This window comes from Polyodon spathula, unplaced genomic scaffold (genome assembly GCF_017654505.1).
Source record: "Polyodon spathula isolate WHYD16114869_AA unplaced genomic scaffold, ASM1765450v1 scaffolds_812, whole genome shotgun sequence".
In the NCBI taxonomy this organism is placed as follows: domain Eukaryota; kingdom Metazoa; phylum Chordata; class Actinopteri; order Acipenseriformes; family Polyodontidae; genus Polyodon; species Polyodon spathula.
The window spans coordinates 201,200-224,341 of NW_024472299.1; the positions used below are offsets into that span (position 1 = coordinate 201,200).

The following is a 23,142-nucleotide window of genomic DNA, read 5'->3' on the forward strand; positions in this document are numbered from 1 at the left end:
ACAGAGGAAAGGAAATAGAATTCAGTTGCTGTACGAGTCACACCCTCCTAGAGGGCGCTCCTGCAAACGGTGAACCCTATCCACAATGTTTATTTTAAAAAGCGTGTTTCTAATGAAAACAACAGTTTGTGCTAGACTTTGCAGATTTGAAATCATACATTTAGCAGTTAAGTAGGATTCAAAATGTATTTGGGAAGCGCACACATTTTGTGATGCAAGCCTCTGATTTGACAATAATGAAAATTTCTTCTTGCCAAAATCATTTTGTAAAAAAAGGATGTGAACGACCCATAATGTAACAGTTGCGGGCAGTTTCTACACTTCCCCTATTCTCCAGCACAATAAAAAAAGAATATATACAGCACTATAAACAAATTCTCCAGACCCCAGTAAACCAAGAACATAAAACACACAAACCAGCTTGTTCCAGCAGCGATGAAGCATTATTTAAAGTCCCTTTAGAGAGGTGTTAAAAACAGAAGGAGTAGGCCACTGACTTATTTTCCAAAACGCTACAGCGCAGGAGCACTTTACCTGGCGACCCTGCGACGTGCCCCACCCAGCTCGTTCCAGATGGTTGCTATGCCGAGACGCTAGGGAGGCATCGCTGCTGTTGTGTGCGCCGATGCCCCCAGGAGGCCACAAATAGGCTGATCCCTGGAGCCAGCATTACACTTCAGCAACCAACACTGAGCCAATAAGAAACCCACATTACCTGGAGCAAAAGCATTGAAGGCTCATGCGTTACTGCAAAGCGACGTCTTGGTTGGTCCCTGCCACTGCTACCTCATTTCACCCGAGCATGGCCGAGTCCATTAGCATGAAGTAAACAGCAGCCACTCCCATGTACTGAAAAGCAACCCAGCTCGATGCAGATTTTTCAGGGTAGTCGTTTGCTCAGATTCCTAGTTCCTGGATGTATATATAAGCGATTATAAATCTTGCATGGGAAATTACTGTTAAGGACTTGTCACAATTCCAGTGTACTGTGAACAGAATACCTGGCACCTTTTCTTACTGATAGTAAGTTAATCCGTTGAGCCTTATTCTAAACATTATTTCAATATGGATGGGAACAAAACCCCACAGACGCCAGTTATATTTTTGAAAAGCATTTCAGTCTGTTAAATTAAAAAGAAGTCAATTCCCATATAAAAAAAGCTACAATTCACAATTAAAAGTTTCTTCTTTACAAAAAAAAGTAAATATTGAAAGAATAAAAATATTTTACATTAAAAAGACAAAATTGTGTTCTATAAAGTGTACCACCCCCCCCCCCCCCCCCCCCAACAAAACACACACACACAGGCTAAAACTGTACATATATACAAAATCCCATAATAGTAAAAATTGCATAATCTGCTTTTTTTTCTTCTATTCATTTAGTTTTAAATATAGTAACCGTTTCTGGAAAACGTTTTGGTTTTTCATCTACAGGTACAGAGCAGAGGGTAGACTAGCTGGTTCAAGATAAACCACTAAATAAGAGTCTTTCCTATTCAAAACTCACACATCTATGTTTCATTATTTATCTATGTTTCATTATTGATCTCTGCATGCCGAAAGATATTTGAATAAAGGGGAGGTACAACTCCCTCCAGGTCCAATCATAATTCAGTCCCACCAGTAAAGCCAGCCGCCCAACCAATCACCAACACAAAGCCAGTATTATTAACCAATTAGTAATGGTTATCAACTCAAGGCCGTTTCAATACCCTTTATTGTGGTTCTTAAATAATAATAAAAAACAACCTTTGAAAGCTTTCAGATTAGAGAAAATGGTTGTCTTTTCCATCATAGTTATGTTTGAAGTTGTGGGTTTGCATCGCGTTTGAAAGAGTTTGCTTCACCCCCAATTCAAATCCGTGACCAAATCTCAAGTGCCTGCCGATTGTCTTTGATTTTCTTTGAGGTCCAATCAATCAATTCAGATCTTTTTATATATATATAGCGCCTTTCATGGCAAAGCCGCCTCGAAGCGTTTCGCAACCGAAAGGCCTGCGAACCAAGACCGAACCGTACGAAAAGAATAAAAGCTAAATAAAACCTGAAAATGCAAGCACCCTCCCAAAACTAGAACAAATAGGGCTTCAGCCAGGACTTCCAACTTTGCCGGGGAATCGGCACCTCTGAGGAGTCCTGGAAAGCCGAAGCGCTGGAGCGGGTGCAGAAAGATCACATCCTGACTGGTCTGCAATTCAGCAGCCGTAGAATCTGGCAACGTTCTGCAGGTGCCAGTCAACGTATTTCATTAGCGTGAAGTCTAACTGAACTCAAGGGCTTCTGACTGGCTGTTTATGAGAGCCGTCACAACTAAGGGTAGGAGGTGAGTGGTAGCTAATGAAGCTGTTGTCTTGATCCCACAAGCAACAGCTCCGTTTTACTACCATGCCATTGCAAGACATTTTTGACATCCAGATCTCAAGAGTTAGACAAGCAGGTTATATAACCCAGGCTTTGTATTATTACAACACCACTGGCAAACTGCTTGTAACTGTTCAAACATCAAGCGCTCTGCGTTTCAGAGGTCAGTGCCATTCTTAACTAACGCTGCGTCAGTGCTGAGCTCCAAAGCTTCTCCATTTTGTCATTTAACAAAGTGCCACGTTCCTCACTTCTATTGCAGGTAGACACACTTTTCCAGTGCTTGCAAGCACCAGGCAGACCCACAAGGACCCGTTCAGGATGTGTTGGTCAGCAACAACACACCATCCCTGGGAATCAGATGGTCAATTCTCACCTCCACAGCTGTGCATCACTGGTATTAGTATTATTATTATTAGTGGTGTTCTCAACTCCAATCTATCACCAGGTATAACAAACTTCTGTTTCCTTAACCTGTGCAAAATCTAATAAAAAAAAAGTGATTTTCATTTCCATAAAATGTGAATTATTATTAAAAGCTGTAAAACGCGTGCAATATCATAATAATAATAATAATACAATAGAATTTATGATTCCGTAACCAGTGCAGTATCAACAAACTCCATAAACCTGGTGCAATATTTTTTTTAAAAATGGATGAGAACATTTAACACTTCCTAATTCGTATTTCGTAAAACAAAAATGTAGTGCATTTCTTTCCCTGTTCAGATTAGGGTTAACTCATACTACACTGGGTCAAACCATCACGTCCGGCTTCAATACCCCCTATTACTGCCAATCTTGGACCACCCTACATTAGATAAGGTGGTCCAAGATCAGTGCAAAGCAGGATATGGAACCAGGTGCAACACAAAATACAAAACAAGGTAAGAATCTAAAGGCAACAGAAGAAAATCGAGAGAAATGCCCCATGAATGATCCAGATTACGGCAGAAGGCAGTTGGTAGAAGGCCCCAAGAGCCTGGGCTTTTCCTACAATTTCTTGAGATATTGCTCACAGTGGATGGGCAACGGCTCACTTGGAGGTTCTGAAGCAGTGGGGAGAGACACTGAAGGTGACAGAAGTGCTGGCGGATTGGTTTTTGACTGGCTTCACGTTAGGGCAAACCTGAGTAGTGTTAAACACAGTGTGTGTGTCCTGTCCAACTACAATCTAGTCCTGCAGAAGTCAGTTCAATGTACAGTACAAGTGCCCCTAGTTAGCTGCAAGGTGTGATCTTCTCTCCAGAGCTGAAGATGCTATCTGACAATCTTCCTTCTCTTGTTTTTCGCTGGTCTCTGAATTGCCTGGAACAATACAAACATTATTATTAATATTATTTTCTAGTTTAAGTCTATCTTTTAGTACCTGTATCAAGGGCTATATAAAAGTGCACACTCAATGAATCCACTGAAACGATAACCACACCCCATTGCCGTTACTCACTGGGGCTTTCGGCTCCAGATTTGCCAAGTCTTCAGTGAAGGCCTCTTTCGAACTGCTGTTCAGCTTCTGTTGTCTAAAAAAAAAAAAAAAAAAAAAAAAAACAGATAATTAAAATAATATTAAAAACACGTGCGACACAGGACAGTAGACCGCAGAGACAAGTCTCGGTTGCTCACTCACGTTTGTCTTCTCTTGCGTCCTCTTTTTGGGGTCTCCTGCTGGACAGAGTCACCCTGAATAAGACACACACATACAGAGTCAGAGAAGGCGCTGCACCATGAAGCAGAACTTACTGTGCTGGATTCAGAAGCTGCGTAATATTGCAGCTCTCCGACAGGCAGCCAAGACGACACTGCAAGGAGTCATCTGAACAAGCAAGATCAAATCGGTATACAGGCACTTCAGCTACTGCCTTCATCAGTGTGACCATTCCCAGTGGGGGAAGAGTGCAGCTCTGTTTTCCATGGTACATACAGTCATTTTTTAAATGACTCCTTGTAACACACCAGTAATTTGTGCAGCTTGGTAGAAGGCTCAGTGCAGTTATGTTTATTACAAAACACACACACTCTTACCTTTCCCTCCTCCGTTTCGTGCAGGGCTGGATGGATCTCCTGGTCGATTATGGGACACAACACTGTGCCGTTCAGACAATCTGCCCTGCTGCTGGGGTAGACACACAGGGCTGGATCCTCCTGCCCTCCCCCTTCGGAAGGGCCGCTCTCCCCCTTGCAGCCCCTGAAGAGGGGAGGCTCGTCCTGCCGGCACGGTGGCTCAGTCCTGGGGTGCCCCCCGTTGCTGTACTGGCAGGAGGAATCAGTCTTTGCTTCATCGAGTGAGCCTGGGAAAGCCGGTGTGGAGCTCAGCAGCTGGGCGCTGCTCCGGCTGCTGTTCGCTTTCCCGGCCGGGACCCCTTCAAACCTGGGGGGCGTCCTGCTCTCCTCGGTCAGTTTGGGGGTCCCCCTTGCCGGAGAGTGGGCTGCCTCCATCCCTAGCCTGGTCAAGTCCTGGTTCCGGACGCTGCACGCCCTCCTGGGGCTGTGTGAAGGCGGTACGTTTTGAGCCTGCAGAGCTGGGGCGTCTCCATGGAATTGTGGATAAGAGGCTTGGAGGTTGGCAGTGGGAGCTAAGGCACTCAAAGCACTGAGACTAGGCCCAGAAGCCCCGGACTGGCCTACAGAATGTCCCGTCGGGCCAGCTGCTTCCTGGGCCTTTTTGCCCGTGACTTGGAGGAAGGAGTTATAAATGGCATCCATAAAGGATCCATAAGGGTCCAGGGGGCTTGAGCGCTGGGGGAGCGGCTGAGAGGTCTGCAGGTGCTCTGGTGGCAGCTGATTCGCCGGGAGGTCCTCAGCAGGGGCGGGGCTTATGCTTTCCTCCAACTGGTTTGTAGTGTTTATTGGCTTGTTGTCGGCCATTGGGAGACCCGGGTCGATATTGAGCTGCAAGAAATTAAAAAGTCAATGAATAATGAAAATTCAACATAAAAAGATATACCCACAAAACTCACGAGTCATTTTAAGGAATTTTTTAAAAATATTTTTCATTTATAAATATACAGTTTGTTATTCTAAACGGTTCTCGACCACTGTCATCCTGTTTTGCGGTCTAAAAAAATTGATTCTTTCTATCAAAAACCTGTAACTGAAAACTATTTCTTAGGACTGGTATGGGATCACTGAAATAACGACATTATTCAATTAAAATCTGCTTAATTCCAACCTGCAGGGTGTTTAGCAGGCCTGCCATTGGATTCATGGTCCCAGCCTGTCCGGGTAGCGCAGCCTGGCCCTGGATTAGGTGCATGCCCAGGTGGGGTGGCTGCAAGGCAGGGAGGAGGTGGTGTTGCTGCTGGCCTGGCAGGAGCAGAGGGCTGGAAGCCAACAGGGTGTGAAGACTGCTGAGCTGCATGCTGCTGGTATTGAAGGCTGCCAAGTCACCTAGAACGGAAGAGCAGACGAGACGAGACGGTCAATTATTCATGCTAACGACTGGGGCTGGAGCTGCCAGGCTTCCTCTCTCACTCATTACAGCACTCGCTTTACAACAGCGAGAACCACTGTGATTTACAGGAAAAGGGTTGAACAATCCTGATCTAAACACTGCCATTGTTCAAATCACTTTAGAGCCACTGCAACTTGATCTAAAACAGGTTATACCAAAGCACCCCCCCACCCAAAAAAACCCCACCCATCCACTGGTTATTAGATCTGTGAGCATAATGCAGGGACGGAAATAAGACTCCTGTTGCACAGCAGTCTGATCCATACCTGGTTTTACTAGGAGTTTAATAAGACACACCTGAACCTGTTAGCCATACACCGTGGTGAATCAAAATCATAGCACACAAAACCTGGAATGGTTGAAACGGCTACGCAACAGGAGTCTTATTCCCATCCCTGCCAGTCACTAGGAAGCACAGGCATTGGTGTGATTCGCCATTTTAGCCAATGAGATTTACACAGGAGACAAGAGACTAGAATCACAGGAAAAGGCTATTTGCTAATGCTTTCAAAGCCATGTAAACTTCAGACGGGTGATGAAGCTCATTAAGAAATGGTGCGTCCTACCAAGCAGGCTGGCTCCCAGTAGCGGGTTCAGCAGCTGAGGTCCCAGGGGGTTCAGCTTCCCTGGGGCCCCACTAAATGACAGGAGGGGGTCTCCCATCGACATGGCTGGGGGGGCTTCAGCTCCCGAGCTGGGGGTGGTCGTGGTAGAAGTGCTGGTCATGGAGGTAGGTCCCATGGAGGAACTGGAGATACCGACCTGAAGGAGAAGGTGTCGGTCAGTGCTATCCAGAAGCAGAAACCGCTTCGCATGCATGTTGTACCATTGGGCGTCTCGAACGAATCTTGATGCCCTCTTTCACATTACATATCATTTTGCGAAGCACGATCAAAAGCACTACATGGTGTGGCTCACCAAATGGTTCTTGGATTACTGTAGATAATCTACCACTGAAGAAATCCATCCTCATGAAGGAATTAACCACGGCACTCCATGAAGGATCAGGGACTGTCATTTTTTTTTTTATACATGACAATTAAAGTATACAAAATTCGAGAGTCACCTTCCTTAGATCAAGCTCTGCATCTGCTGAGCACAGCAGCGAAATCTGGAACAGTGCGGTTTACATTCTGTCAAGTGCAAGATTCCAAAATGAATAGTAGCGGTGAACATGAAACAGTCACGCAATGCTAGACCTCGCAGTGCTGGCGGCGTACATGTGAATTAGACAGTATTTGGTGCAGATGTGCATCATTAATAATACTTTTATAGTACGACACATTGTGCAAAGCAGATGCAAGTGAAAATGATTCCTTAAAAGAGTTTCTTGAAAAAAAAAAAAAAAAAACAGCAACGCCTACCTGAGTTTGGCTGGCGCCCCCGTCAGTGGAGCCCAGGAAAGCAGGCAGGAGAGCAGGGTTGAGAGACAGCAACGTGGTGGGGATGGGAGGGGCAGGGGTGGACAGGGCTGGGAAGAGCAGGGCCTGCAGGGCCTGGAGGGCACCGTCCCCCAGACCGTGGAACCCGTCGTTGCCCGGCAGCAAGGTGGCGTCCGTGGGCTTCTCTCCGTCCTGGGGGGGAGGGAACTGCTGCTGAAGGAAATCCAGGTTAAGGCTGCCCAGATTTAGCCCACCTAGAGGGAGCATGGCTGGCTGCTGCTGCTGCCCGAGCAAGAGGGAGGCAGTCAGGAGAGCCTGCAGGGCCTGCTTGTCGGCAGGGTCGCTGAGGGGCAGAACAGCGTTGGGTGGCGGGTTTAGGAGGCCCAGGAGGTTCACTGGCAGGTCCGCTTGGCCCCCCAGCAAGGAAGGGAGGAGGTTTAGGGGGTTGTGGTTTAGGATGTTTTGGGGCTGCTGTTGGTGTTGCTGTTGACCCATCAGCAAGCCCAGGGGGAGAGATCCAATGAAGGGGGGGTTTAGAAGAGGGGTCAGCCCAGTGTTGGCGGACAGGAGCTGCAGAAGCTGGTCCGGGTTCATGAAGGGGAACAGCTCTGCTAGGGGAAGCTGCTGGCAGGGGGTGTGGAGCGCCACAGGGCCAGGGCTAGGGGCCAGTTTGTGATTGGTGGACGTTGGCGATGCTGGTAGGTTGGTGGGTCCTGGAGACAGAGAATTGTGTTAAATGGAATAATCTGTAAAAAAAAAATAATTCTTAAAATCTGTTTGTGAATTCAGTTGAAATTATAAACCCAGGGCTCGAAAGTTAGCCTCATACTCTAGGTTTCAGAACTCACCCCTCCACCCGTTTAGGTATTCACTGAAATAACCAGATGCCTGGAATTCGACAATCAAGCCCTTGGTAAATCTGCTCCGGACTGAAACCCCTGGCTCAGGATCATATTAACCTTCACCAAACATTTATCCTACAAGGCTGTCCTCTGACTTTAATCTGATCAACTCTTGTTTTCATACCGACTTGATCCTTTCAGGTACTGTGCACAAGGAGTATGATGACCTGTATGTGTGAGTGCCCTGATGCATTTCAACACTCCTGAATTACTATTAAAAAGAAAACAGCTAAGGAACCACCCCATAATAATCGCTGGTAGGACACACATAATAAACAATCATACACAGATTTACCGACATCTCACACTGACCTGTGACAGTATTGCTCTGCTGATTATGCTGATGGTTACCATTGTTGCTGGGTAAGCCTGGCATAGCCTCGCTTGTGGCTGCTGGAGCCTTCAGTTGTGCAGCCAGGTTACTGCTCCCCGAGCCCTGAGCTGCACCAGGGGACGAGGAAGAGGAGGAGGAGGAGGCAGAGGAGGGGGTCTGGGTGGAGAACTGCCCTAGGAGGCCAAGCAGCTGGCTGTTGAGATCTTGCATGCTGGGGAACATACTGGAGTCTGCGGTAGTGCCTGCTGGATCAGCCACAGAAGCCAGGGCAGCGTTCAAATTCACGTTCATGAATGCCTGCTGGCTTGGAGATGGGGACGGACCTCCCAAGTTGGGGGTCCAAGCTCGGTCAGATCCTGGGTTGGGCTGGGGGAATGGAGGGAGGTGGACTGGAGAGGGAGCAGCGGCGGGGCTTTGAGATTGGAGAGCAGGCTGGCCAAGGGAGCTCCCGCTGCTGCCGCCACCACCTTGAGCGTTCTGCATGCTGAGTAAGTGAAGCAGGGCAGACAAAGGCTGAGCTGCACCAACACCCGGGGTCTTGCTTCTCAGAGGATCCTGAGCTTCTGCTTGCCTGGGGAAGCCGGCAGACTGAGCCGAGTCAGACTGGTTTAGCCCAGGATTAAAGTCCACAGTTTGCTGCTGGGGAGCACCCAAGGGGAAAGAGAAGGTCTTCTCCATAGACATCTGGTCCACCCCAGTTCGGAGACTATTCATCTGGGATTCTTTGAGCATGGTAAGGACTGTTGGAGATCTCCTTTGTCTCTTCCTCTTGAACGGCTTGTCCTGAGGCGCTGTGGAGCTGGGGGTGGTGCTGGAGTTGGAGAGCAGAGGGCTGGTCTGTTTATTGGGGAGGCTGTTCTGTAAAGTGCTTTGTACCTTGGTGTGAGCCTCCTTGCCGGGAGAGCCATTGTTCTTCTGGCTTGCCAGCTGAGCTTTAGCAGCTGCGGAGAGCAGGCTGCTCGCTGGAAAGGAGGAGGAGTGGGGGTGGTGCTGGTTCAGAATCTGACCTAAAGGGAGACCGAGGAATCCGGTAGCGCTGGCAGCTCCTGCCGCTTGGATCTTCTTCTCCAACGTAGGAGAATGGGGCGGATGAGGCGGCTGGAAGTTATTGCTTTGGTGGGGGTGGTGGAGGTGGTTGCCTAAGGAATTGCTCCCGCTGTTGCTGGTGTCCTTATATTGTTGGAGAATGCCTTCCAGGCGGCTTTTGGGGCTAGGTGGCATGAAGAATTTGGGAGAGCTCATGGGCATTGGGGAATGAGAGGACTTGGTTACCTGTTGCCCAAGGAAGCCATGCTCGGAGGAGGTCGAAGAATGCCTGGACCTCTGCGGAGAGATCTCCAAGCTCCCGGCAGGTGAGGAGATGGAGGAAGAGAAGGTGGATGGGGAGCCCATAGTATTGGATCTGGCGGAGAATGAGGAAGGAGTGAAGTTCCCTTGGACCTCATGCATAGACCTACCGCCCAGGCTGTTGGCCAGTGAAGCTAAAGTCGAAGATACGTGGATATCCAGAGCGTGGGTGTGAGACTGTGCAGAAGGTGGGAGGGAGTTCGGGTAGGGAGAACCCTTGAGGTGATCAGAGCATCCCGAAAGATCGTACGTTTGGTTTGGAGGACTGGTAAACCTGGTGTATTTCTGGGACCCTGAGCTGCAAGGCATGTTGCCAGCTTGACCAAAGGCCCTTGGAGATTGGGCGGGGGAAGGCATCAGGTTCCTCCCGGGCTGGGGAGACCCTAAGTGAGGGAGTTCTGGAGACAGCCTGGAGTTAGCCCTTGTTATTGCATCCAGGCTTCCATTGGATGGATGTCCTCCAGCGTACATGGAGTTCTTAGAAGGGGGATTGAGCCCAGCTGTGGCAGGGATCGCGGGGTGGTGTCTGGGGTACTGAATCAGCCCGCTGGGGTTGAGAAGCCGCTGTCGGGGGTAAGTGCAATGGTCTTGTTTGGGGCCTGGAAAGGGGGTCCCCACACCGCTGGCCGCTTTGTCCACAAAGTATTTCGGAAACAAGTTGTTCTTGAAATCGGGAGGGGATTTGTTGAGGCCCGTGTTTGGTGATCTGCTGTGCGCTGCTGGAGGGTTCTCTGGACAGTTAAGAGCGCCACCTACAGGTGAAAGATTGCAGTTACCACAAATCTCATTAGACCAGGGGTGCCCAATCACGGTCCTGAGGGGGCGATTCCACTCCAGGATTAACAGGTAAAATAATTAACTAATTCAAGGTCTGAATGGAGGTTTAAACAATTTAGAATGGGGTTGGAACAAAGACCGTGGGAAGGACACCTTTGGCCGCCCTTACATTTGTCAATTGTACAACCAAGTTGATTTCTAACCCCTTCTATGCCCAAAAACGATGCAGGTGCATCTCTTTCAAAGCATTTACTCCAGCAATGTACTTTATGAAAACCAGGACCAGAAAGCAGTGGAACAAGCCCCTGGCCTCAGCCCTCTTACCTGGAGTTTGGCCGGGTAAGGCGAGGGGGGAGGCCTCCATGCTCCTGCACAGCGCTGCCATGGCGACCACTTTCCTCCTGTGATTGCACAGTTTGGTCATGTCCTCCTCTGCCTTCACCTTCTCGGTACTGTGAGGCTTCACTGCTGCTCCAGGGTCGAAATTAAACACCTGAGAGGGAGAAGGAGGATTCAGTGCTCTAGTTATTCAGTGCTGGGAAACAGGTGGATTAACATTGAGGCTTGTAGGCTCCATAGCGTCTTACCTTGGGTAGAACCAAGGGGCATTCCAGACCGCACTTACAGGTGCCATCTGTCAGAAGGTAGGTCCTCACTTCCTCCACAGTGGATAGGACTGTACCGCTGGGGCTGAGGGGAGCAAACACAGGGTCAGCGGGAACAGGAAACCCTTTTCATAGCGGAAAAATCCTGAACAAACCTAAAATGAGGTTTATAAAAGCTTGGGATTTTCAGAACCCTCAGCCCACAAGAGGCAGTATTTAGGCCAGCTTGAATCAACTGAACAAACCCTGACGTTCCTACTGGCAATTTGTTTCAAGAGTCAATAAACTAGCTTAATAATAAGACAGTTAGCGCTGCCTTTCACTCTTCGCTTGATATCAACACAACTTCCTGGCTGGAATCATACTTAAATCCCATTTAACAACAGATTTAAACCCAATTAGTATCACATTGTACACGTTCTGAATTGAAGTACACTAGCATATAATATGCAACGTATGGGAACATATAGCATAGAAAATACTGCAAAGCTTGTGTCTACAGCTTTCTAATGTTATTAATAACCACACCAGGGATGGAACTAAGACTTTGATCCATTCCTGATCTTACTATGAGTTTAGTAAGACACACCTGAGCTTGTTACCTGTACCCGGGGGCCGATCAAGCTGGTAGTAAAACCTGGACAGGGTGAAACTGCTACGCAATAAGAATCTTATTTCAATCCCTGCCACATGTACAGTGCAACAGACTGTACACTGAAAATGAATGAACATTACTGTAATCAAAGCAAGATCTAGTACAACATATGAGCAAAACAGACATGTTGCACCCACTCTTCTTCAATGGTGATTTTGTCAGGTTACTGGTGCCCGCCATGCACAGTCAGCGCAGCTTACCGCCCCCATGTCTGCTCAGAGATATTAAATGAACTTGACCGATATAGTCACCTGATGTAGGCCACTCTCCCTCCCTCCACTGCTCTTTGCCAGCCAATAGGAACGTGCGCTGCAGACGTGCCGCCATCTTTGTCTCTGCCTCTCTCATTGCCTCCGTTCATTTTCGGATCACTGCTCTCCTACACCTTGAGGGTGGGGGAGCACAGGGCTATTATTAGCATTTGCCAAGCAAGCGGGGGGGGGGATTAATACACAGAAGTTCCAAGGCACCTTTTCATTTTTATAAAATCTGAGGCTCTGCTGTCCATTGTATCAGCCCGTCAAAACACATGGTTTAGAGATGCTGTGATAAAAACCAAGAGCAAGCCAGACTGTGGCCCTACCCCCTCCCTCTCTCTCTCTCTCTCTCTCTCAGTGAAAGCAGTCCAGCGCCGGGTCTGTAGTAAAACCTGAAAAACACAACGATCAGGAAAGGGGCGTTACTGTACTGGACTTGAAATCCTTATATGGAAGAGCCTACTTTATCAGCACACTGGAAAACTAAATTCATATACTGCTGCAGTAGGAAATCACATTTAGTATTGATGAACAGTTATGCACAGGGCTGGGAGTCAATTACTATCCAACGCCTTTTTAAAATGGGTTCCAATCGATTCAGAGGAATTGCAATTTATTTTAGATGCATAATAGTTGTGACTGTTTAGCTGCTTTCGCGTGATGCCAATTTAACGGACTGACAAGCAGCGAAGTCTTCTGTTGCCGCTGTGAGAATTTTAACAGAATGCTGCCGACTGCAATTTTGACTGGAATTGGAATCGATTAAAAGGGAACGGGAATTGATTTTAAAAAGGAATCGACTCCAGCCCTGGGTAGGCATGGAGAGTAATGGTAGGGCGTGTATTACAGCTTCACAGAGCCGTTCTGAAGGAGTACTGTTTTTTTTTTTTTTTTTTTTTTTTTTAAAAGATAGAGATAGAGTTTCAACATTTAACACTTGTGTCATTTGTTATTTTCTACAATACTGTTTAAACTTTGATTTGGTGTATTTCAAACAAAGTGTTGGTACAGCTCAAAGGGTTCCATACATAGTACAGATGCCAGTAGTAGTAGAGAGCTCAGTATAAGAATGCGTTATTGTAAAGCATATACAGCGAGACTTCAGTATATTATATAGAGATGACCACAACATTACACAGGCAGGTGGAGTGCATCAAACAATGCTGAATGCACAGTACAGCTGCCTTGATTACAGCCTCATCCTGACACCTTTAGGATTTGCCTTTTAACAATATCGTTAATCATTAGTTCAGGTTATTCTAGAAAAAAACAGCCTAGCACCCATGTATTGTGATATTTATGGTGCACGTGATTATACATATTGCATCCTGTCTGATGAACGCATTAGCCACAATCTTTGTCCGTGTCTGTCTTTGAAAAGGTGGTGAATTCACAGCTTTGGAAGCTCATTTGACATGTAATTTACAGAGACAGGCAGGCAGTGGTACTCATACAAACCCACCTTGCATTTTCCAGTAATTCTTAACACGTGTAGTTTTCAACAAAACACTCACAGGCACGACACATTACCAACTAGACCGAACCACAGATAATCAGTCAAAAGGTTCTGAATGTCATCTTTACAGAGCAAAGTCGTTCTTTAAAAATCACGCCAGAACAGAGGAGAACACAGTTTGAAAGCAAACATTCAAGGTCCTTTACCAGAGATTAGAGACCTCATATTTATAATCAGGTTAAAGGAACTCTCTGGTCCATTTTGTAATGCCCAACATCTCGCCTTTTGCCCCTGTATAATTTCGTCGTGTTCTCCTCTCTTTGAGGAGGCCCAAGAAGGCCTGGGAGTGGAGTAGCCCATCCCCAGCGGCTCAGTGTAAACAAGGCCAGGCTGGCCTCAGGGTGGCGAGGTGTGAATTCCATCACTAGGCCTTGGACTGTCTGGAGAACCACTTGTGGCTTTTTGAAGTCTGCCAGAACCAGTCTAGACTGTCTGTGATTGAACCAGCAGCAAAAACTCATGGAAATGTCCAGCAGGAAGAAGGAAAGAAAGAAAGATAACTGTGATTGATATATCCTCCGTTTAGGTCAAATCTGAGGATGGTCAAAGTGAATTGCTTTCTCTTCAGTCCATATACTAAAAAAAGAATGAAATTTGTTTCTGCATGTTATTTTTCATTTTATGCATGTTATGTAATAATGTGTTGTTTTATTATAAAGCTGAATCCAATTTATCTTTCAACAAAACAATTAGAAAGTATAGAAATTACTTTCTTCGTGTTTTTTTTGTTTTTTTTAAACTGCCCAAATACTTTTGTCTGCGACTGTATATGCTTGCAGCGTTTGAATTGTTTTGTAACTTTTCAGTAGCACATTTGTACTGTATTGTGAAAGAAAGAAAGATAAAAAATTACATTTGGTCGCAGATCTTGGTTGTAAAGGGGGTTGGTGTTCATATGAAGAAGTGTTTAGTTGTGAAAGAAAACATTGCCACAGACGGCATCACACACACAGCTCTGGGCTGCCTCACAGAGTAGCACCTGGAGTTGAACTCTTTGTAGCCCGACGCTTTGTCAAGCCAAAGCGTTAGCGGTTTCTTAAGCTGCTGTCCCTTCCCTGGGACGTTCACTTAGCTTTTGCCCAAGTACAACTCTATTTCGAAGGTTCCAAAACTATACACTTCTCCTCCGAGAACAGGAGGAAACTGAGATACGGGGCAAGTAAAACTTAAGAGTAAACTTTTTGCACTGTCCCCTTCCCTTTGTATGATGCTGGAACCGTCTGCGTTGAGCGATTTTCCCCAGTTCAGGAGCTGTTCTTCCAAAAAGCAGGAGCGAGCGCCATCCAATACACAGCTGGGTGCTGCCAGATTAGCCAAGTGTCAACTAAAGCGACAACCGCCTTTTCACTGTACGTCTACACAGAGGGATGGCAGTAAGACTCCTATTGCAGGGCAGTTTCATCCATTCCAGATTTTAATACGTGCTTGATCAGTGATGGTACATAAGTAACAAGCTTGGCTGTGTCTTTTTAAACTCCTAGTAAAACCAGCAGTGGATCAAACTGCTATGCAACGGGAGTCTCATTTCCATCCCTGCGATGGACACACTGGCTGATCGAGCCTATCAACACAATGAGAAGTGGAGACCGTCTCCTGAACTCAGGCGTGCATCAGTGCGAGGCACAGGGCAACGTGTATTTTAACTGTTTATAACTTTATCCTCACCAATCCCTTACTGTTTAGACTTTCATCTTGCCGCGTGCCGGGACAAGAAGCAAAGCAAATCCCATACACCACTGCAAGACCGTACCAGAGTCTGAAAACTCACAGGCTGCGTGGTGCGCATAAGGAGGGGCCTTATTACCTGTAGCACAGGAAGGAAGTGAGCGAGGTGGGGGGGATAGAAAATCAAACACCTCCGTCAAACATATTGTGGCAGGAAAAACGGGAAAGGTGGAAAGGGATGAAAATCCGTTTTCCAACCCATGATTAGCTTCAGTGCCATTTTCACAGCTCCCCTGACCACTGTACTGGTAAACTGCATTTGTAAAACGATTTTCTTTTGCAAATTCTCTGAAGGCACAGGATTACAAAATCAACCTAGTCACCAATGCTTTTATATATATTGTGAGAACAGTTATAGGTATTATTTTCTGTACATCGTTTATAATTCCATATAAGGGTAAGCGATCAAAACATTCCTTTCAGCTGTACATGTGGTTGCAGATACCTGCAAACTTGAAGCAGACGCACGCCCTGCCATGAGGTACAGTGTCAGACCTGATGATCGCGTTCATATGGACCGAGCACGACGCATTCGAAGACTATTATGATGACACCCGACGGATAAATCTATTTATTATTATTTTTTTTTTTTACAGTTCCCTGTGTTTTTTTTTTTAAATGTATAAATAAAGCAAATTGAAAGTTAGTACAGGTAGGAAAGAACTGAAAATGATCTTGACTGCAAATTATACGATCAAACGGGACAAATGTGAAAAATCTAGTTACTGTTATTTAAAAAATGTTTGCAAAAGCACAGATACCTCCTTTTGTATTGTAATGTTAAACGCACTACACAAAACCATTACTGTCCAGCAAACTCTCACCCATCATCACAGGGGAATGTAAACAAACGGCATATGTATTTTTTTTTTGCCCGGATCAGACAGGCAGCAATGCGTGGAACACTTCTTGTATAGAAACACGCGGAATAAAAACACGAGTGTTTTAATTCAGCAAATGGTTAACTCCTGTGCCACTGGTCGTAGTGGCTGACCAGTTATCCAAACTGTAAGGAAGCCGTCCATTGCTCAAAGAATGTGCCTTCAGCACTTCAGTGTACAGTCAGGAGCCAGTCTGTTCAGCGGTGCTTTCTGCACTAGCAGTTGTCAGCGTTGCCTTGCAAAAAAACTCGTCTCCAAAAAGCAGCAATAGAACGTACCTGTTTCGTCGAACTTTTTCGCCTTCTTATTTTGGAAACAAAGTTGACAGACTTTTTTGGGGGGGGAGGAGGTTAGGTGTCTGCTCTTTATCTCTCGTCTCCGTCTCTTAAAAAACAAAGAGCAATAAAGCTATTTTATTGCGCCCGCTGCATTGTTGAATTTTCACTTTGGTTTTCTGGAAGGTACGCGGCGGCTCTTGGAGTCACCGCCGCCTCGGTGTGAGCGCAGCCCGTTCCCCAGGGTTTCATCTGCCCATGCAATGCGTGTTCTGATCTGCTTTTTGACCCTTTTCGGTGCAGCTTTAATTCCTGCTTCCCAGTTGCTATTTTTCCCTTGGATTCCGTGCCAAAAAAAAATCATGGAGTTTCCTTGGGAGCATGCGCACTTTGCAAGGGACAGCCCTGGGAATTCCTTACCCAGAATGCAAAGAAGCTAAAGGGGATGTTTTTGAAAAAAGTTCCAGGTTAGGGAAAGAAAGGCGTTGTTTTTTTTTTCTTTTTTTTGGCAACTAATGTATAAATCTGATTTTACGGGAAGCTAGCTGATTTATATTTACTGCACATGCATGCAGCTTTTTAAACTGTTAATGTGCAAATTCACAGCTCCCTTCTCAGATCAGAGTGCTTTGTGGTGAGCTGTCCTCTAAGGGGACGGGCGAGAGTTGGGTGTTTCCACGTTGCTAGCCCGCTAGTATAATGTAACTGTTTTTAGCTGTCGAATTTCAAATGCATTTTTTAAACGCATTTTTGAAATACCAAATGTGAATGGCATTGACACTATTAAAAATAATTGAATTGCATGAAAAGATGGATTTAATTAGCGGTTTTGTTTATATATATATATACATACACACCCAAATAAAGCTTCAATTGGCCACTTACAATTTTTTTTTTCATTTACTGTATTTTTTTTAGATTGATTTATTTCCCACCCCTTTCCGAATCGCTGCATACAGCGACATCTCCTGGGAGACCGATGCTATTGCTGTCAGATGAAATTGTGCCTGCTAATCGTTTTAGTACCAGCAATTTAGAAGAGATATAGTCTGGCAGCTGTATGGGAATCCACGGGTCTTATTTGATCAACACACACTGGGATTAGCCACACATTGACCCTTTTAGAGCATTCTTAACGTCCCTGGAAATCCCCCTGGAGCGCATCAACCATTTGTGTGTAGGTTTAATCCTGCATAACCAGGATTAGGAGGTTGGTGTGATGATTCAAATCAGCTATCGTATGCCCCTCGTTGCAGCTCCTCCACGAACCTTACATTACCCTACAGTATTGTTTCAGCTCCCCTTGGACCCTTGTTCCGTATGGGGGGGGGGGCGGATTTCCACTTAACCACTGCCTAGTGTAAACGTTGTTTTTAAATATCACTTATATACAATGCCGTGACAGATAGACAGACTAGAGGTGAACAGTGGCAAAACCCATCAAGAGATAACAGAATAGTTAGTCGCTGATTTGGACTGTTATTTTGCAAGGAGACTATACAAACGATTCTTTACGCACACGACGCGTGTTTTTTTGCCAGCTCATGCCTTTGTATTTTCCGCAGTTACGCTCTGTAGAACGCATTACTACATTTTGCAATAATAACTCACACGTGAGGTGTGTCATGTTTGCATTCGCATACCTATTTCTTAATTATTTACCATGGATACCGCAACGCCCCCATTGCGCAGTTAGTCAGATGTTTTAAATGGGACCGAGTTCAAACCAGTTCCCGAGAACAGCTGCTACAGCCTCGTGTTTTTGATTTCTTCGTCCTTTTGCAATGGAATACACGCCAACTGAATAAGTACACACGTGTATATGTGCATCGTGTTAGAAAACGAGGGCACGCCAACTTTTCAGCCTTAAAACAAAAGAATCAAAGTTTCAAAGCGGTCTGAGAAGCCGGTTGCGAGGGATTGCATCATTTCACATGACTCGACCACGCCCCCCCCGATCACGACCACGCCCCCGATCACGCCCACGCCACGCCCTCGACCCCGCCCCCGACCCCGCCCCTTTGTCCTGGCAGTCTTGTGACTGCATCACTTAGTTAAACGCCCGCCTCCATGCCTTCCACGCTCCTCCGCCCACTCCATTGGATATCACTAGGCGAAGTCAGGTTGTGAGCGGCCTCTCAGTGGTCAGCTCGCTTGTCTCTCACAGCTGCGCGTTGGCGCTCCGGCTGGGTTGCTCTCTCCCGGGTAGTTCGGTTGACCCCGCTGTATATATAGTAATCGCCGGGAGTTTCCGAGCCTCACCGGTGACTCGACTCGACAATGATTAACATGAACGGCATCTGCGCTCCAAAAAACACAAACACCGCGAAGCCCAGGCAGTTGAGAACAAATAAACGAAAGAGGGTAAGGCTGGTTTCTAATGAGCTGTCTGGAGCCGCTTGGGTTGTGTTAATGTATTCACGTGTTATAGTAACAGCGCCGGCGTGTCCGAGCTGAAGGAAACAGGGCAGCTCGGCGTGGGGGTGAAACACGTTACTGCGCCTGTTCTGTTATCTTACAGGCGTCTCGCTTTTTATTCCTGTGTTTTCTTTATGCAGCCACCCACCCGTGATGTAATGCAGAGCTGCTGTCCGAGATAGTCTAACAAACAGCGTTTCAGTGATAGAAAAGTAATATTGCAGCAAAAGCAACCGTGCATGCGTTTTGTATTTGAATATGCTTCTGTCTTGTTGTTGTTTTTTTTTGGTAATGTGACCAGAGCGGTTAAACTTGTCCCGCAGCTCGACAGTTTGCTGTTTTGAAGCGTCTGAGCTGCGTGACAGGAAGATCTTGCTCTCTGTCGCTTTCCTCCAAGTCATTAAATTACGCAACGTAGTATCGCAAATAAAACATGTACTTATGTAAACAGTTGTTGTGATAAATGTGTAACCTAGCGATTGTAAGCATGTGCAGTAACGCGTTTTAAATGCCACTGTTTTTGCGTTTCTCGTTTAATTTTAGTATCGCTTATGGTGCCGTTTACGTGTAGGGCTGAAGAGCCGAATACGAGCGCCCTTGTTCTCTGCCATTAACTCGAGTAGCATCAGAAATAGAAAATCGCAGCGGCGGTGTCTTCTGAAAGAGATCAATTTACTAGCGTGCGATGTCTGCAGACGCCTGCAGGGGGCGTCGTGTGTTTACAACGAGGCGCCAGTGCCCTGCATCTTGCAGTTCATTAAACCCAGACACGGGTAGCAATTATCCAGCAGGCTATATATTTAAGAAACACAATTGCGTTAATACGCCGCCATTTTATGCGCGCATGCATTTTCTGGTTGTCTATTTGGTGGGGGGGTTATACTGTCAGTATAATTACTAATGGGGGGGGGGGACCCCAGAAAGCTTTTCCCAGTTTCTACCAGCTTTTGTGACCCCTAAGGATACATTTTGGCAGGTGAAGGACTGATGGCTGTAGACATGCCTTACTTCTGGGGACTAGGTTATGTATTCCCTTAGTATACTATATAAGCTTACGCCTGCAAAACACAGCCAGTACATCTCCGAGGTTTTATCAGGACCATTTAAAATTGAGCCCATTGTACTGGCTTGGCTTGTGACCTACTTCTTAATGTGGCTTTGAACCCAGGACAGATAGATGGCACCCACAGTGCCACCCATCCTCAAACAGTTTCTGCTCAAAAAATCCTGCTGAGTTAGTGATGAGGTCATGTTCCAGGGACTCCTTGAATCAGTTACAAGTTGTAAGTGACCCAAAGAGAACAGATGTAGCCGACAGACCCTGCCGACGGGTATTAACCTGGTTTCCCTTTCTCAAATTTTCTAGATTTGTAGGGGCAAGCTGCCGACGCATCGCCAAACGTGATAATCAGCAGGTGAGTTCTTCCTCCTCCGAACCAACTGGAATGCCGTGATGTGGGCTGGAGAGAGCACGAGTCTGTCTTTAAACGGGCAAGTGTGGGCAACTTCTTACCTGCGGTGTAACAGAAAATCTAAGCGCACTCTTCACTCGAGCCTGTGATCTAAGATAGCTGTCAGATTGGGGTTCATGTTTTGATTTCAAGATGGTCAAGACCTAGCACTTCGAGATATTGATCACTGGTGTCATGAGAACATAATTTTTCCAGAAAGCATTTAGTATTTGCAGGGTTATCGGCTAAATGTGTTGCTGGCCATTGTCTTCTGATCTAACATGGCTGGTGTTATGAGATCATGTTTATTTTTTCTTCAGTGCACTGGAGTTATTGTCTTAATGATTGGCGCACCAGCTGTAGTTCTTACTTTCTTGCTGCCCTGTTCTAACCTGTCCCATTCTGTCCTCCAGTGGGACAATGACCGCAGAGTCGATGGTGTTTCCCTTGTACCCCCCGGGGACTCTGTGTGGGGCTGAGCTGGAGGCCTGGTACGAGGACCTGCAGGACATCCTGTGCTCCGACACGGAGACCTTCCAGTGCAGCGCGCTGCCAGAATGCACGCAGGTCAGCAAGAACCATTCAGAGTAGCTTTTATCTGTTTTGAAATATTGGATTTCTTTATTTTAATGATTCAAATTGTGTATGGGAGAACTAAATTTTAAATAACTTGTTGGTAATAAATTAACAAATCCTTATGCAGGAGGAGCCGGACATCCTGGACGTCCTGGAAACCTGCTCCCTCTCCTGGCTGACCGGCGGTGGGGGAGATGCTGGTACGGAGGTGGCAGATTTAAGCGTGGAGGTCTCCAAACAGCAGAGCGCGCTGGACGATCTCTTCCTGCCCGAGTTCTACGAGCTGCTGGGCGTGGATGGGGATGACCTCCAGCAACAAGAACCGGAGCCAGAGAGCAGCTTGACTATGTCCTCCAGTGACGAAGAGCCCTGGGCTGCTGAATCTGCCCCCAGCAGCCCTTTCAAGCCCAGCCACCGTCCGAGCTCCGGGAATGAATTGGTGAGCTCCGTCCCAAGCTGGGGGCAGAAACGCAAGAGGAGCGGAGCCCCGGCCAGGAACGAAGAGAGCAGCTGCAAGAAGAGCAGGAAGGACAAGGATCTGGAGAACGAGAAGAAGGTAACAGAGCTGAGAGAGCAGAACGAGAGGCTGAAGAAGGAGATCGAAAGGCTGAGCGAGGAGGTGCAGAGGACCCGGAGAGCGCTGATCGACAAACTTGTGAACGTGAAAAAATCCTGAATTTTAAAAAAAAATAAGTTATAAAAGGTTTACTGAAACTTCTTTGGGAGGTTTGTAGTAGCCCCTTTGCTGGCATTATCAGCTACTGTTCTAGCAGTTGTCACTGTAAGGACAGTAGCCTGTTCAATGCCTGCAACAGTCTGTCCGACTATTTGATTAGCTTGTGGGCAATGCGATCGGGGTGATCACTGCAGGCAGATTTCGGATGTGACCAGAGATCCAGCTGTTTTATATAGCAATACAGATCTAGAGAAAGGATGGAATGGCTCTCCTTTTTAAGGTAGCTCTTAATAGGTCTGTGGTAACGGTTCAAAGAGCAGGCTTGTAAACGAGATTGCATTTTTGCCCAGATCATTTTTAAATCCAGGATTTTGAATACAGTAAAATTTCTTTTAACTTGTATCCTAAAATTTATTTCATTTAACATAACCAGTGTAGTGTCAAAGGCTGGTTTCACAGACCCTGGTTAGCACCACTCATGGACTGCCTGATATTTTAGGTCAAGCACTCTTGAGTTTCCAAAGCTTCAGTAAAGGATGTGTTACTGTATCAGTGTTTTACTCCTTTGTGCCCTGTTGATCAGAGTGACATTGACAGGTCCAAGCACAGCTCCACTCAAACACTTGACTGGTCTTGAGTAGGTTATGAAGTGGAAGGTGAAATGGAATTTAAAAGGTAGAAGTAACTAGTAAATCTCTCTCTAATGGAATTTAATGTAATTCTAGATGTCTGGATTGTGGTCTTGCAGTGCTCCCAATCCTCCAGTAGGGGGTGTAAGTAAGCTACAATTGTAGGCTTCCATCACATCATTCTAAATCATGGTATACCGTCCTGAATAATGGCTTTCAATTGCAAGTCCTAAAATATGAATCATTTGTTAGTGGATTTAAGTTTTATAATTGTTTCACATAACTTTAATTACATGTAATCTGGTGCATGCAAAGTCTAATGTACTGTACACACCTACTATATGTAAAGGAATTTTTCTATTCAATCTATATGTATGCATGCATATTGTTATAGTTTGGTATATACTGTAACATGTTTTATTTTAATAAAAATGTGTTGACATTAATCTACTGAATAGTAAAAACTTGATCTACAGGGGTTGAAGCCAAAAATGCAGTATTGCTAAAAGACAATGGACTTTATTTTAAATGCGTTCTGCTGTACCTTTTCGTGAAATGCATTACAGAAAGCAATGTGCAATTCTGCAGATGAACCTGCCATCTACAGAAAAACTCAGCTGCTTTTATGTGAGAGAACCTTGGATTTAGTTTAAATGGTTTACCGTTCATATTAAGCTAAACCATGTACTACCCAACTATTTGTATATGTAACTATAGCCCATTCCTTGTTAAGTCCTGTTAATGTTCCAACCCCTCGTATTGGTGATAAAGTACTGCAAAGAAACAGTTTGTCAGTCTCTGAAATGCACTTTTATTGATTGCAGTAAAATATCACAACTCTACAACCCTTCACACACACACACACAGAAAAAGTTTAGTATTTCAGCAGAGCGTGGCTGTCCTCTCTGACGTTGCAAGTCT

The 23,142-nt window shown here is 46.0% G+C and overlaps 2 protein-coding genes across 5 annotated transcripts; one reads left to right on the forward strand and one right to left on the reverse strand.

Moving 5' to 3' along the window:
* Positions 1-1,290: 1,290 nt before the first annotated feature.
* Positions 1,291-18,115, reverse strand: mbd6 (methyl-CpG binding domain protein 6). Of its 3 annotated transcripts, none has more exons than XM_041241762.1 (13): positions 16,475-18,115; positions 12,288-12,466; positions 12,069-12,202; positions 11,145-11,247; positions 10,882-11,050; positions 8,412-10,511; positions 7,180-7,910; positions 6,382-6,577; positions 5,534-5,751; positions 4,387-5,253; positions 3,992-4,044; positions 3,812-3,884; positions 1,291-3,672 (listed from the first exon to the last, which is right to left on the reverse strand). In XM_041241762.1, exons 3-13 carry the CDS (start codon positions 12,176-12,178, stop codon positions 3,625-3,627), a joined length of 4,668 nt encoding a protein of 1,555 aa, XP_041097696.1. In that variant the 5' UTR covers positions 12,179-12,202; positions 12,288-12,466; positions 16,475-18,115; the 3' UTR covers positions 1,291-3,624. The 3 variants fall into 3 exon arrangements, with proteins under 3 accessions (XP_041097696.1, XP_041097693.1, XP_041097694.1); XM_041241759.1 differs by having other exon boundaries at positions 8,412-10,532; positions 16,475-18,114; XM_041241760.1 differs by lacking the exon at positions 16,475-18,115 and having other exon boundaries at positions 8,412-10,532; positions 12,288-14,934.
* Positions 18,116-18,697: 582 nt separating this feature from the next.
* On the forward strand, positions 18,698-23,094 carry ddit3 (DNA-damage-inducible transcript 3). 2 transcript variants are annotated; one of them, XM_041241750.1, is made up of 4 exons: positions 18,698-18,835; positions 20,256-20,380; positions 20,754-20,907; positions 21,044-23,094. In XM_041241750.1, the coding sequence occupies exons 2-4, from the start codon at positions 20,343-20,345 to the stop codon at positions 21,590-21,592; spliced, it is 741 nt and encodes a 246-aa protein (XP_041097684.1). In that variant the 5' UTR covers positions 18,698-18,835; positions 20,256-20,342; the 3' UTR covers positions 21,593-23,094. The 2 variants fall into 2 exon arrangements, with proteins under 2 accessions (XP_041097684.1, XP_041097685.1); XM_041241751.1 differs by having other exon boundaries at positions 18,702-18,835; positions 20,256-20,304.
* The last annotated feature ends 48 nt before the right edge of the window (positions 23,095-23,142 follow it).